The sequence below is a fragment of the Sciurus carolinensis genome, unplaced genomic scaffold, assembly GCF_902686445.1.
Source record: "Sciurus carolinensis unplaced genomic scaffold, mSciCar1.2, whole genome shotgun sequence".
In the NCBI taxonomy this organism is placed as follows: domain Eukaryota; kingdom Metazoa; phylum Chordata; class Mammalia; order Rodentia; family Sciuridae; genus Sciurus; species Sciurus carolinensis.
Genome location: NW_025920126.1, coordinates 1,416,911 through 1,428,923, shown reverse-complemented (window position 1 = coordinate 1,428,923; position 12,013 = coordinate 1,416,911). Strand labels below are relative to the sequence as shown.

General features: G+C 48.5%; 1 protein-coding gene across 1 annotated transcript; it reads left to right on the top strand.

Annotated features, from left to right (window-relative positions):
- Nucleotides 1-1,001: 1,001 nt before the first annotated feature.
- LOC124973930 (uncharacterized) lies at nt 1,002-6,290 on the top strand. The gene is given in 3 exon segments (XM_047537562.1): nt 1,002-1,911; nt 1,913-3,673; nt 3,675-6,290. Coding segments are annotated over 3 exon segments (5,280 nt in total). The 5' UTR covers nt 1,002-1,008.
- The last annotated feature ends 5,723 nt before the right edge of the window (nt 6,291-12,013 follow it).

Here is a 12,013-nt window from a genome sequence, read left to right as displayed (position 1 = left end):
TTATTGGTGGTGTTGAAAGGCCCCAGCTCTTTGTCTTAAACCCATGACCTAGGACACTCTACCAAACCCCCCCCCTGGGAAGGTTGCACGGCCTACCTGGAGGTCGTTAAACTGATAACTAGGTTAAGAAAGAATAGGGCGGTTGGGAAAGCATAGATCATCGGGTCCCAGGGAGTGCCTGAACAATCAGGAACTGATAAGCGGGAACCAGGAACCATAAAAATACCAAGAATACCAAGTGATACTTGTGGATTTTTTTTGGATATAATAACCTTACCCTTCAAGTAACCTATGTGCTGTGTACGTGCTGGATTCAAAATAACCAATAGGAAACCTGTTGCTTACCACGCGCGCGAAACCTGCCCCTTTACCCTATAAAAACCTGTACCCCAAAAAGCCCGGTGTGCCACATAACCGAAGCTCCGGCTGAGGTTTTGCTGCGCACCCGCAGGCGCCTGTGTAACCAATAAACTGCCTCTTGCTTTTGCAGCCAGTGATTACGTGAGTTCTTCCTTGGACAGGGGGGCTTAGGGTCTTTCATTTGGAGGTCCCACCGAGATCAGACGAGATCACCCCGGACCCCTGCCCGAGGAACGGCCGAAAGTACTCTGGGAGGTAAGCTGGCCAGCACAAAAATTTTTTGTTCTTGTCTGTCTTGGTTTGTGTAGTTGTTCTGTCTTTCTGTCTTGAAGTGCAGCGATAGTACTTTGTAGGGGCACGCGTGTTCCATTTGTAATTTTTGGGCAGCCTGAGAAGGAGTTGACGAACTCTGACTTCTCCCCTGCCACCCTGGGAGACGTCCCAGGGATCCCGGGCGCCCGATTTTTCGGGGCCTCGGGTGTCTCCGAAGGATACACCGTTTTGAGATTTGGCCAAGAACTCCCCAGTTCGTTGGCACCCTTAGATACTTTCGGCTTGTGTCGAAAGCGCGCAGCGATTGTCTTTTGTGGTTTTGTCTTTGTCTTGTTGTGTACTTTTCTTTACCTCCTTTTACATCCTGAGGCAAAGATGGGGCAATCCATGGTAACCCCTCTAAGTCTCACTCTCGACCATTGGCAGGATGTCCGGAGCCGAGCCAACAACATGTCGGTCGAGATTACAAAGAAAAAATGGATAGCACTCTGCTCCTCTGAATGGCCAGCTTTCAATGTCGGTTGGCCCAAAGAAGGAACCTTTAACCTTGATCTTATTTCACAGGTCAAATCCCAAGTTTTCATTCTAGGACCCAGAGGACACCCAGATCAAGTCCCCTACATCGTGACTTGGGAAAATCTAGTCTCTAACCCACCCCCATGGGTCACCCCTTTCTCCTCACTTAAGCCCTCTCCCCCTTCTCCTCTAAGCCCCTCACCTCTCCCATCTGCACCCCTTGCTCCCATTCCGGCACCATCTACCCAAAGTTCTAGGTTGTACCCTATATTAGATAAGTCTAAACCCCCAGCCTCAAGCAGGTCAAAGTCGCGAACGATCCTTCCACCCGATGAATCCACCCTGATGGACCTGATGACAGAGGAACCCCCACCCTATCCACCCCAACCTCTTCCAGCTCCCCATTCAGATTCCTCCGAAGAAGAGGAAGAATCACCTGTCGCCGGTGCCCCTCCAGACCCATCCCCCATGGTGGGGCGACTCTGGGGATGCCGAGAACCCCCAAATCTGGGGAAAACTTCAAAAGCCTTCCCCTTGCGCCAGACCGGGGGCCCTAATAGTCCATACCAGTATTGGCCATTCTCCGCCTCTGATCTTTATAATTGGAAGGCTCATAACCCTCCTTTCTCTAGTGACCCAGTTGCCTTGATTTCTCTGATTGAGTCTGTTCTAGTGACCCACCAGCCAAACTGGGATGATTGTCAGCAACTTCTCCAGACTCTCCTCACCTCTGAGGAGAAACAAAAAGTGTTACTGGAGGCTCAAAAAAAATGTTCCAGGGGATAATGGGCGTCCCACTCAACTACCAAACCTGATCAATGAAGCCTTTCCTTTGACCCGACCAGATTGGGACTATAGCACTGATGAAGGTAGGAACCACCTACGTCTCTATCGCCAGTTGCTTATAGCAGGTCTCCATGGAGCAGGGCGACGGCCCACTAATTTGGCCCAGGTAAGACAGACTATCCAGCGGGCGGAAGAAACCCCGACCGCATTTCTAGAAAGGTTGAAAGAGGCTTATCGAAGATTCACTCCCTTCGATCCAGATAGTGAGGAGCAGAAAGGTAACGTCTCCATGGCATTTATCTGGCAATCAGCCCCAGATATAAGAAGCAAGTTACAAAGGTTGGATAATCTGCAGGACTATTCCTTGGCAGATCTACTGAAGGAAGCAGAAAGGATTTTTAATAAGAGGGAAACTCCAGAAGAAAGGGAAGAAAGAATTAGGAAAGTGCAAGAGGAAAGAGAGATGAGATACAAAGAGGAATTAGATAGAAGGGAAAGGGAAAGAGATCGAAAGAGAAATAAAGAATTAAGTAAAATACTGGCCACGGTCGCGCAGGCAGAACTAAAGGAGAATAGGCTAGGAAAGGAAAAAGGGCGAAGCAGGACCCTCGTAGAGCATGACCAATGTGCCTACTGCAAGGAAAAAGGACACTGGGTTAAGGACTGTCCAAAGAACCCAAAAAGGCTTCCCAACTTAAGGAAGTACCCAAACCGAGCCCCCCAATTGCTGGCTTTAGATGATGAAGATTAGGGGCGTCAGGGCCAGGAGCTCCCCCCTGAGCCCCGGGTAACTCTTCGAGTGGGGGAGCAACCGATTACTTTCCTAGTAGACACCGGAGCCCAACATTCGGTACTAACCCAAGCTCCAGGGCCCTTGAGCAGCAAGACCACATGGGTCCAAGGAGCCACCGGGTGCAAATCTTACCGATGGACCACCAAAAGAGAAGTGCATCTTGCCTCAGGTAAAGTCTCCCACTCATTCTTACATGTACCTGACTGTCCATACCCACTACTAGGAAGAGACTTACTAACTAAATTGAAAGCCCAAATTCATTTTGAAAATGGGAAAGCCTCAGTCAGCGGACCAAACGGGGCTCCTTTACATATACTAACCTTTAAATTGGAAGATGAGTACCGACTATTTGATAGCACCCCACAACCCGATCGGAACATGGACTATTGGATTACTACTTACCCAGAAGCTTGGGCAGAAACCGGGGAAGTGGGGATGGCAATACGCCAGCCCCCTATAGTGATTCCACTTAAGACTACTGCCTCCCCTATTAACATCAAGCAGTACCCCATGTCAATGGAGGCTTACCAGGGCATTAAGCCACACATCCAGCGGCTCTTAGACCAAGGCATTCTAACCCCTTGTCGATCGCCCTGGAATACCCCCTTACTCCCAGTTAAGAAGCCCGGGACTAAAGATTACCGGCCAGTTCAGGACTTAAGAGAAGTAAATAAAAGGGTAGAAGATATTCACCCCACGGTGCCTAATCCCTACAACCTCCTGAGCACCCTGCCTCCCACTCACACCTGGTACACAGTATTGGATTTAAAGGACGCATTCTTCTGCCTAAGGTTAAGCCCCCAAAGCCAGGCCCTCTTTGCATTTGAATGGAGGGATCCTGAGAAGGGGCTCTCTGGGCAGCTGACCTGGACCAGACTACCGCAGGGATTCAAGAACAGCCCGACACTCTTTGACGAGGCTTTACACCAGGACTTGGCCGACTTCCAGGGTAAGACACCCCTCCTTAATAATGCTCCAATATGTGGATGACATCTTATTGGCAGCTACCTCTGAGGAGGAATGCCTGGAAGGAACGAAAGCGTTATTGCAAATCCTAGGGCAACTAGGGTACCGGGCATCAGCCAAAAAGGCACAAATTTGTCAAACCAAAGTTACTTACCTTGGCTATGAGCTACGTGATGGCCAAAGGTGGCTGACCCCAGCCAGAAAAGAGACTATTTCAAGCATCCCAGTCCCCAAGAACCCCAAGCAGCTGCGGGAATTTCTAGGGACTGCAGGATTTTGCAGACTATGGATTCCTGGGTTCGCGGAAATTGCAGCCCCTTTGTACCCACTGACAAAACAAAACAACCCATTTACTTGGACTGAGGAACATCAGATGGCATTTGATCAAATTAAATTGGCCCTCCTGTCTGCCCCTGCCTTGGGTCTGCCAGATGTCACCAGACCCTTCGATCTGTTTGTAGACGAGAAACAAGGCTATGCTAAAGGAGTCCTAACCCAAAAATTAGGACCTTGGAGGCATCCTATAGCCTACTTGTCCAAGAAATTGGATCCTGTAGCATCAGGATGGCCCCCTTGCCTTCGGATGGTGGCGGCAGTCGCCATCCTAATTAAAGATGCCACCAAATTGACTCTGGGACAGCCATTAACTTTACTAACACCCCATACCATCGAGGCCATTATTCGTCAACCTCCCGACCGCTGGATTTCTAATGCCCGGCTCACCCACTACCAATCTCTGCTGCTGGACACGGACCGAATCCAATTCGGCCCCGTTGTCACCTTAAACCCAGCAACACTCCTGCCCCTTCCAGGAGGACCTACCCCCCATAACTGCCAGCAGATTCTTGCAGAAACCCAAGGAACCAGACCAGATCTCACAGATCAACCTATGAAGGACGCAGAGCTGGTATGGTACACTGATGGAAGCAGTTATCTACTTGATGGGGAACGACGGGCGGGAGCAGCTATCACCACCGAGTCAGAGGTAATTTGGGCAAGTGCACTACCGGGAGGAACTTCAGCTCAGCGGGCAGAATTGATAGCCTTAACACAGGCATTAAAACTAGCTGAAGGAAAGAAACTCAATGTGTATACAGACAGTAGGTATGCCTTTGCCACCGCCCACATTCATGGAGAAATTTATCGACGGCGAGGATTGCTAACTTCAGATGGAAAGGAGATCAAAAATAAAACTGAAATTTTAGCCTTACTAAAAGCCTTGTTCTTGCCAAAGAAACTAAGCATAGTACACTGTCCCGGTCACCAGAAGGGGGATCACCCGAAGGCAAAAGGGAACAGGCTGGCAGACGAAACTGCAAGAAATGCGGCTCTAGGACCACAACTCCTAGTGACCACCCTATTGCCACAAAAGGTTAAGAAGTCGCCTGAGGACTTCGATGAACACTGGGTCTATGAGGACCCAGATTTGGACATTGTGCAACACCTAGAGGCCACCTATAACCCGGCTGAAGGCACATGGGAATACCAGGGAAAAACTGTAATGCCTATCAAACACACCAAAGAAATAATAAGGTCCTTGCACCGACTTACTCATTTGGGAGCTAAAAAGATGAGAACCCTCTTGGATCATGGAGAAGGAAATCTATACCTGCCCCACAGAGACTCAATCATCAGGCAAGTCGTGAGAAATTGTCAAGCTTGTGCTCAGGTTAACGCAGGTAAAATAAAATTTGGGATTGGAATCCGGGCCAGAGGGCACAAGCCTGGAACCAGTTGGGAAGTCGACTTCACAGAAATCAAGCCTGGTATGTATGGATACAGGTATCTTTTAGTTTTTGTAGACACTTTTTCAGGATGGGTAGAAGCATATCCCACTCGGCATGAGACTGCTAAAGTCGTAGCAAAGAAGCTACTGGAAGAAATCTTTCCAAGGTATGGTGTACCTGGGGCCATTGGTTCAGATAACGGGCCTGCCTTCACCTCCCAGGTAAGTCAGTTAGTGGCCAGTACATTGGGGATTAATTGGAAATTACATTGTGCTTACCGACCCCAAAGCTCAGGGCAGGTAGAAAGAATGAATAGAACTATCAAGGAGACTTTAACCAAATTAACGCTTGAAACTGGCACTAGAGACTGGGTGCAACTCCTGCCTTTAGCTTTGTACAGGGCCAGGAACACCCCTGGCCCTCAAGGACTAACCCCCTTTGAAATTCTGTATGGTGCCCCACCACCCGCTGTCAATTTCTATGAAACTGAGATTTCTGCTCTATTCACCCCCACCCTGCAGACCCATTTGCGTGCATTGCAGTTAGTCCAAAATGAAGTCTGGAAGCCCCTAGCGGCAGCCTATAAGGAACAGCTGGAGAAACCAACAGTGCCACACTCCTTCAAGATAGGAGACACCGTCTGGGTCCGGAGACATCAGAGCAAAAACCTTGAACCTCGCTGGAAAGGACCTTACACCGTCTTGCTGACCACCCCTACCGCCATCAAGGTAGACGGCATTGCAGCCTGGATCCACGCAGCCCACGCGAAAGCGGCACATCCACAAGACTCCGCCCCGACACCCCAGGAATCAACATGGAGGTTACGATGCACCCAAAATCCGCTAAAGATAAGACTTTCACGTTGTTAATTATCTTAGCTTTGTTTCCTGTGATGCCCTATGGCAGTCCGCATGTATCCAGAAATCTAGTTTGGTCTATTCACAATATTGAAACTGGAAAGAAATTAGTCCTGGCTCAAGGGCATCATGCCCTAAACACCTGGTGGCCGGACTTAACTTTCGATCTTTGTAAGTTAGCTGAAGGATCTTGGGAACACACTCAGAAAACCAAAGGGGACTCCTATCCACCCTGCAGATTCCGATCTTGGTATTTTTGCCCTGGGCGCACCAGAACCTACCAATGTGGGGGGCCAGAAGCCTACTATTGTGCCTCATGGGGTTGTGAAACTAGTTCAAATGGGTATTGGCTCAAGGGAAAACCTAGAAGTGACTACGTGCAATTTTCAGAAACAACCCCAGGTGAATCTAATGTAACTATCAGATTTACCCAGGAAGGAAAAAAACAAATAGCATGGCTCCAAGGATATTTATGGGGAGTTCGCCTACACACTCCGCAAGGCGATCCAGGGCTCCTATTCCGAATTCAAGTAGAAGCAAAAGAAACAAAAGAACACAGCCAACCAGCCTGCACCTTGTCACACCCCTCTTTCCCTCAGTATAAATACCCCTGTGTGAACAATAAAAATTTGCAGCTTGATCAGAATTCCTGTCTTGCTGCCTCTCCCTGCGTCTCTTGTCCCTTCATTCCTTCTCTCTCAGGTTTGCGGTCCCGTGTTGATGTCCCGCGGGTCGGGACAGTTGGCGCCCAACGTGGTCGATTGGAAACTTTGAGAAGCGGAACGCTGCCCTCCGGGGAAGACTTGGCCAAGCAGGATTCGGGATCGCCCTGGTAGACGCAACCGGGAGTCAGATCCAGGAGGAGAGTGAGGTCAGCGCAAGGTAAGTGACGTACCATGGGACAAGCAGTCTCGTCACATGATTTGTTTCTGACGGGTCTCGAGGAGGCCCTCAAGACTCGGGGAGCGCGTGTTAAGAAAAAGGATTTAAGATTATTCTTTTCATACATAGAGGATTTGTGTCCTTGGTTTCCCCTCGAGGGATCGATTGATGGTAAAAGGTGGCTCAGAGTAGGAGACTGCCTCAAAGATTATTATGAGACTTTTGGTCCTCAAAAGGTGCCCGTCACTGTCTTTTCTTATTGGAATTTAATTAATGAGATTCTTAAAAGTTCACCCTTTGACAGTGGTACTTTAAAACTTGTAAAGATTGGGGAGCAGGCAATGCAATCTACCTCTCGCCCCCCATCGGCATGCCCTTCGGTTAGTATTCAAATGCCCCCTGCTCAGGCTTCTCAGGACCCTGGGACCCTCCCAGACCCTGGGAACCTCCCAGACACCACCTTACCAAAGGAGTCCCCTAAAAATCCCCCTAAGATTTATCCGGTTTTAAATCCCCATGATGAGTTGACCCCAGAGGATGAGGCCACCCTGGAGGAGGCAGTGGCTCAACACCATTTTCCAGACCTGCCACCTCTTACAAATCCACTTCCCACTTATACACCCCCTGCCTTTTGTGCTCCGGTCCCTCAGGGACCTACTGCCCCCCCAGACATTTTTTCCCCGCTTCCCTTGCCTAATCTAACCCCTTTACGTGAGTCTCTCCAACATAGGCGGGAACAAATCCAACTTTTAAAAGAACTAAAAGCCCTTGATGCCGAGCTTCGCTCACTGGCCTTGGGCACGGAGTTAACACAAACTGGCCCAAAACCCCTTAATACTCGTAAGGTGAAGCCACGTGGTCAGCCTGTTCTTGCCTTTCCAGTCACTCGCAGTCAAGCAGATCAGCCCCCCCAAACTGAAGCAGAGAATTTAGAAGGAAGTCAGGAAGAGGAATCAGGGGAGGAACAAGAGGTAGAACCAGAGAGGGAACAAGAGGAGGACCAGGAATCAGGGGATGAGGAGGAGCCCACCTCTGGACAGAGTGGAGCCCTTGGTTCTTATAAAAGGCTGAGCCTCCGCTTTCTTGAAAGACTTAAAAAGGCTTGTACACAGTATGGCCCCACTGCACCTTATACACTGGCCTTGCTAGAGAACCATAGTACACAGTGGCTCACCCCTAATGATTGGAAATTTTTGGCCTTTGCCACCCTCAGTGCAGGTGACTTCCTGTTGTGGAACGCAGACTTTAGGGAATACTGTCGGGAAACTGCCCAAAAAAATTCAACCAAGGCTTCCTCTAAATCCTGGACCTATGTTAAATTAGTGGGTAATGCGCCATTTGATACCAACCCTAAACAGGCGCGCTTTCCTACTGGGCTCCTAGCGCAGGTTCAAACTGCTGGTTTGCATGCTTGGAGACGGCTCCCTCAAAAGGGCTCGGCCACCACCTCCCTAGCAAAAATTCATCAGGGTCCAGACGAGCCTTATAGTGACTTTGTTGCCCGGCTTAATCTAACTGCGGAGCGCCTACTTGGACCAAGTGAAAACGAGAGCTCCTTTGTAAAATATCTTGCCTTTGAAAATGCCAACCCAATATGTCAAGATGTTCTTCGGCCCCACAAAGATAAAGGGGACCTTTCTGACTTCATTAGGCTGTGTGCCGGGGTAGGAACAGCCCATGCCATGGGTCTCGCCATTGGTGCCGCCTTCACCAAGGCCCTTCACCACCCTGGCCCACGTACTTGCTTTACTTGCAAACAACCTGGCCATTTTGCGCGAGACTGCCCAACAGGGAAACTGGGTCAAGGACCCATATTTCCTCAAACAGGGGCTAAACCACCTCCGCTCACCCTTTGCCCTAAATGTGGTAAAGGTCGCCACTGGGCCAAGGAGTGTAGATCCAAGACCAATGCCCTTGGACAGCCTATTCCCTCTAACTTCTCGGGAAACTCCTCTCGGGGCCAGCCCCTGGCCCCGACCACCCCCAGAGCAAACCCAGGGGCAATAAGGTTTGTTCCCTCTCAGACTCCCAACCCAATCCAGGCTCCCTGTCCTTCTCCACAATCACCTCCCTCCAACGTGCTACCCCAGGCAGCGCAGGATTGGACCTCTGTGCCTCCACCGATACAATATTAGACTCTATGCAAGGACCTCAAATAATACCCACTGGGGTTGTAGGCCCCCCTCCACCTCATATGTGTGCTCTTATTCTTGGGAGAGCTCCTACCACCTTACAAGGTGTTCAGGTCTTCCCTGGCATCATTGATGATGATTACACTGGAGAAATTAAAATACTGGCCACAGCTGTTAACGGAGTAGCTGCCATCCCTGCAGGAACAAAAATTGCACAATTAATACTCCTTCCCCTCAATTCAGGAAATTCACCAGGAAACACAGCCTCCTTAGGTTCCTCTGATGTGTATTGGGTCCAACCTATCTCCCACAAAAGACCCACTCTTACCTTATTTATTGAAGGAAAGAAATTCCAAGGGATCCTAGATACTGGTGCGGACGCCACAGTTATTTCTCAAAAATATTGGCCATCAGAATGGCCCCTCACCTCATCACTAACTGACCTTAAAGGAATAGGGCAATCAAGAAACCCCTTAGTTAGCTCCAGGGTGCTTAATTGGACTGACACAAAAGATAACACAGGGAATAAAGGAACCGTTACCCCCTTTGTTGTTCCTGATCTCCCTGTCAACCTTTGGGGACGAGACATTCTAAGCCAAATGAAAGTTATTCTTGCTAGTCCCGACTCTTTAGTCACTCATCAAATGCTTCGTATGGGCTTTATCCCTGGTACAGGCCTTGGGAGGCTAGGACAAGGACAGGTTGAGCCTGTACAGCCCATACAAAAAACAGACAAATTTGGACTTGGGTATGTGGATTTTTAGTGTCGGTCCCTGACCCTCCTGTACCCCATGCAGACAAAATTATTTGGGAATCTCAAACTCCTGTGTGGGTGGATCAGTGGCCCCTTACCCAAGAAAAATTAGAGGCTGCCTCTATGTTAGTACAGGAACAGTTGACAGCCGGCCATGTGGAACCCTCAACCTCACCCTGGAATACTCCTATTTTTGTTATTAAGAAGAAATCAGGCAAATGGCGCCTTTTACAGGATTTGCGCGCTATCAATAAGGTTATGCGCCCGATGGGGGCACTACAGCCAGGCATCCCTACACCGGTAGCTATTCCTAGGGACTATTATAAAATGGTCATCGACTTAAAAGATTGCTTTTTTACTATTCCTTTACATCCTGATGACAGACCCTATTTTGCTTTCAGCCTCCCCCGCATCAATTTTCAGGGCCCTATGCAAAGATTTCAATGGAAGGTCCTTCCCCAGGGTATGGCTAACAGCCCTAGTCTTTGCCAAAAATATGTTGCTCAAGCAGTAGACCCTGTGAGAGAGCGGTGGCCACAAGTTTATATATTACATTATATGGATGATTTGTTAATTGCTGCACCTAATACCTATGATCTTAATAATTGTTATTTGGATCTCTATAAAGCCCTTACTGCCTTGGGGCTTCAGATAGCCCCTGATAAGGTTCAGACACAGGACCCCTACACCTACTTGGGCCTCAAACTTCAAACTAATCAAATTCAAATCCCTAATATACAATTGCGTGTGGACCATCTCCACACTCTTAACGATTTCCAAAAACTACTAGGGGATATCCAATGGCTAAGACCATATTTAAAACTGCCCACCTATGTGCTTTTGCCTCTTAATGATATTTTAAGGGGAGATTCTGACCCTTCTTCTCCTCGAGAGCTTACTCCCGAGGCACAGCAAGCATTAATTCAAGTCACAGAAGCCATTGCTCAACAATTTGTTACACAAATATCTTATAACCTTCCTTTGGTTTTGGTTATATTACACACCCCTCATACACCCACGGGACTATTCTGGCAGCGGGATCCACATTTTAAAAATAAAGGTTGCCCCTTGCTTTGGGTTCATTTGCCCGCCACATCCTCTAAAGTTATTGCTGTCTATCCTGCTCAGGTAGCTTCTATCATTATTAAAGGTCGCTTGCTTTCTCGACAACATTTTGGCAAAGACCCTGATAGCATTCTGATTCCATACACTAAGGATCAAACCCAATTTTTGCTACAGACGAGGGATGAATGGGGTATTGCTCTATCAGGCTTTTTGGGAATAATCGATAACCACCTTCCCAATGACCCCCTTTTGCATTTTGCTCAGTTACATCCATTTATTTTTCCTCGGGTTACTCAGAAGGCTTCTATTCCACAAGCCCTTACTGTTTTTACAGATGGCTCCAGCAATGGCCGTGCAGCCTTTGTTGTTGATAATCAGCCCACCACCTTTGACACTGCCTATCCATCAGCACAGCTTGTAGAATTGTTTGCTATAACACAAGTCTTTATGACATTTTTTGATAAACCTATTAATATTTATACAGACAGTGCTTACATTGCCCATTCTGTGCCCCTATTGGAGATTTCACCCGCCATTAAGGCTTCCTCCAATGCAGCCTTTTTGTTTAACCAGCTTCAACGACTAATTCAGGCTAGAAAACATCCATTTTTCTTAGGACACATTAGAGCACATTCTGATCTTCCCGGTCCCCTATCACGGGGTAATGCTCAGGCTGATGCAGCCACTCGGTCCCTTTTCCCAGTTCTTATTGGATCCATCCGAGAGGCCACAGATTTACACAAACTTCACCACTTAAATTCTCAGAGCCTTCGGCTACTTTGTAAAATTACCAGGCAACAAGCAAGGGAAATTGTAAAAGCCTGTCCTGCTTGCGTTGTCTCCCTTCCTATTCAACATCTGGGTGTTAACCCTCGAGGATTACTGCCCAATCAGATTTGGCA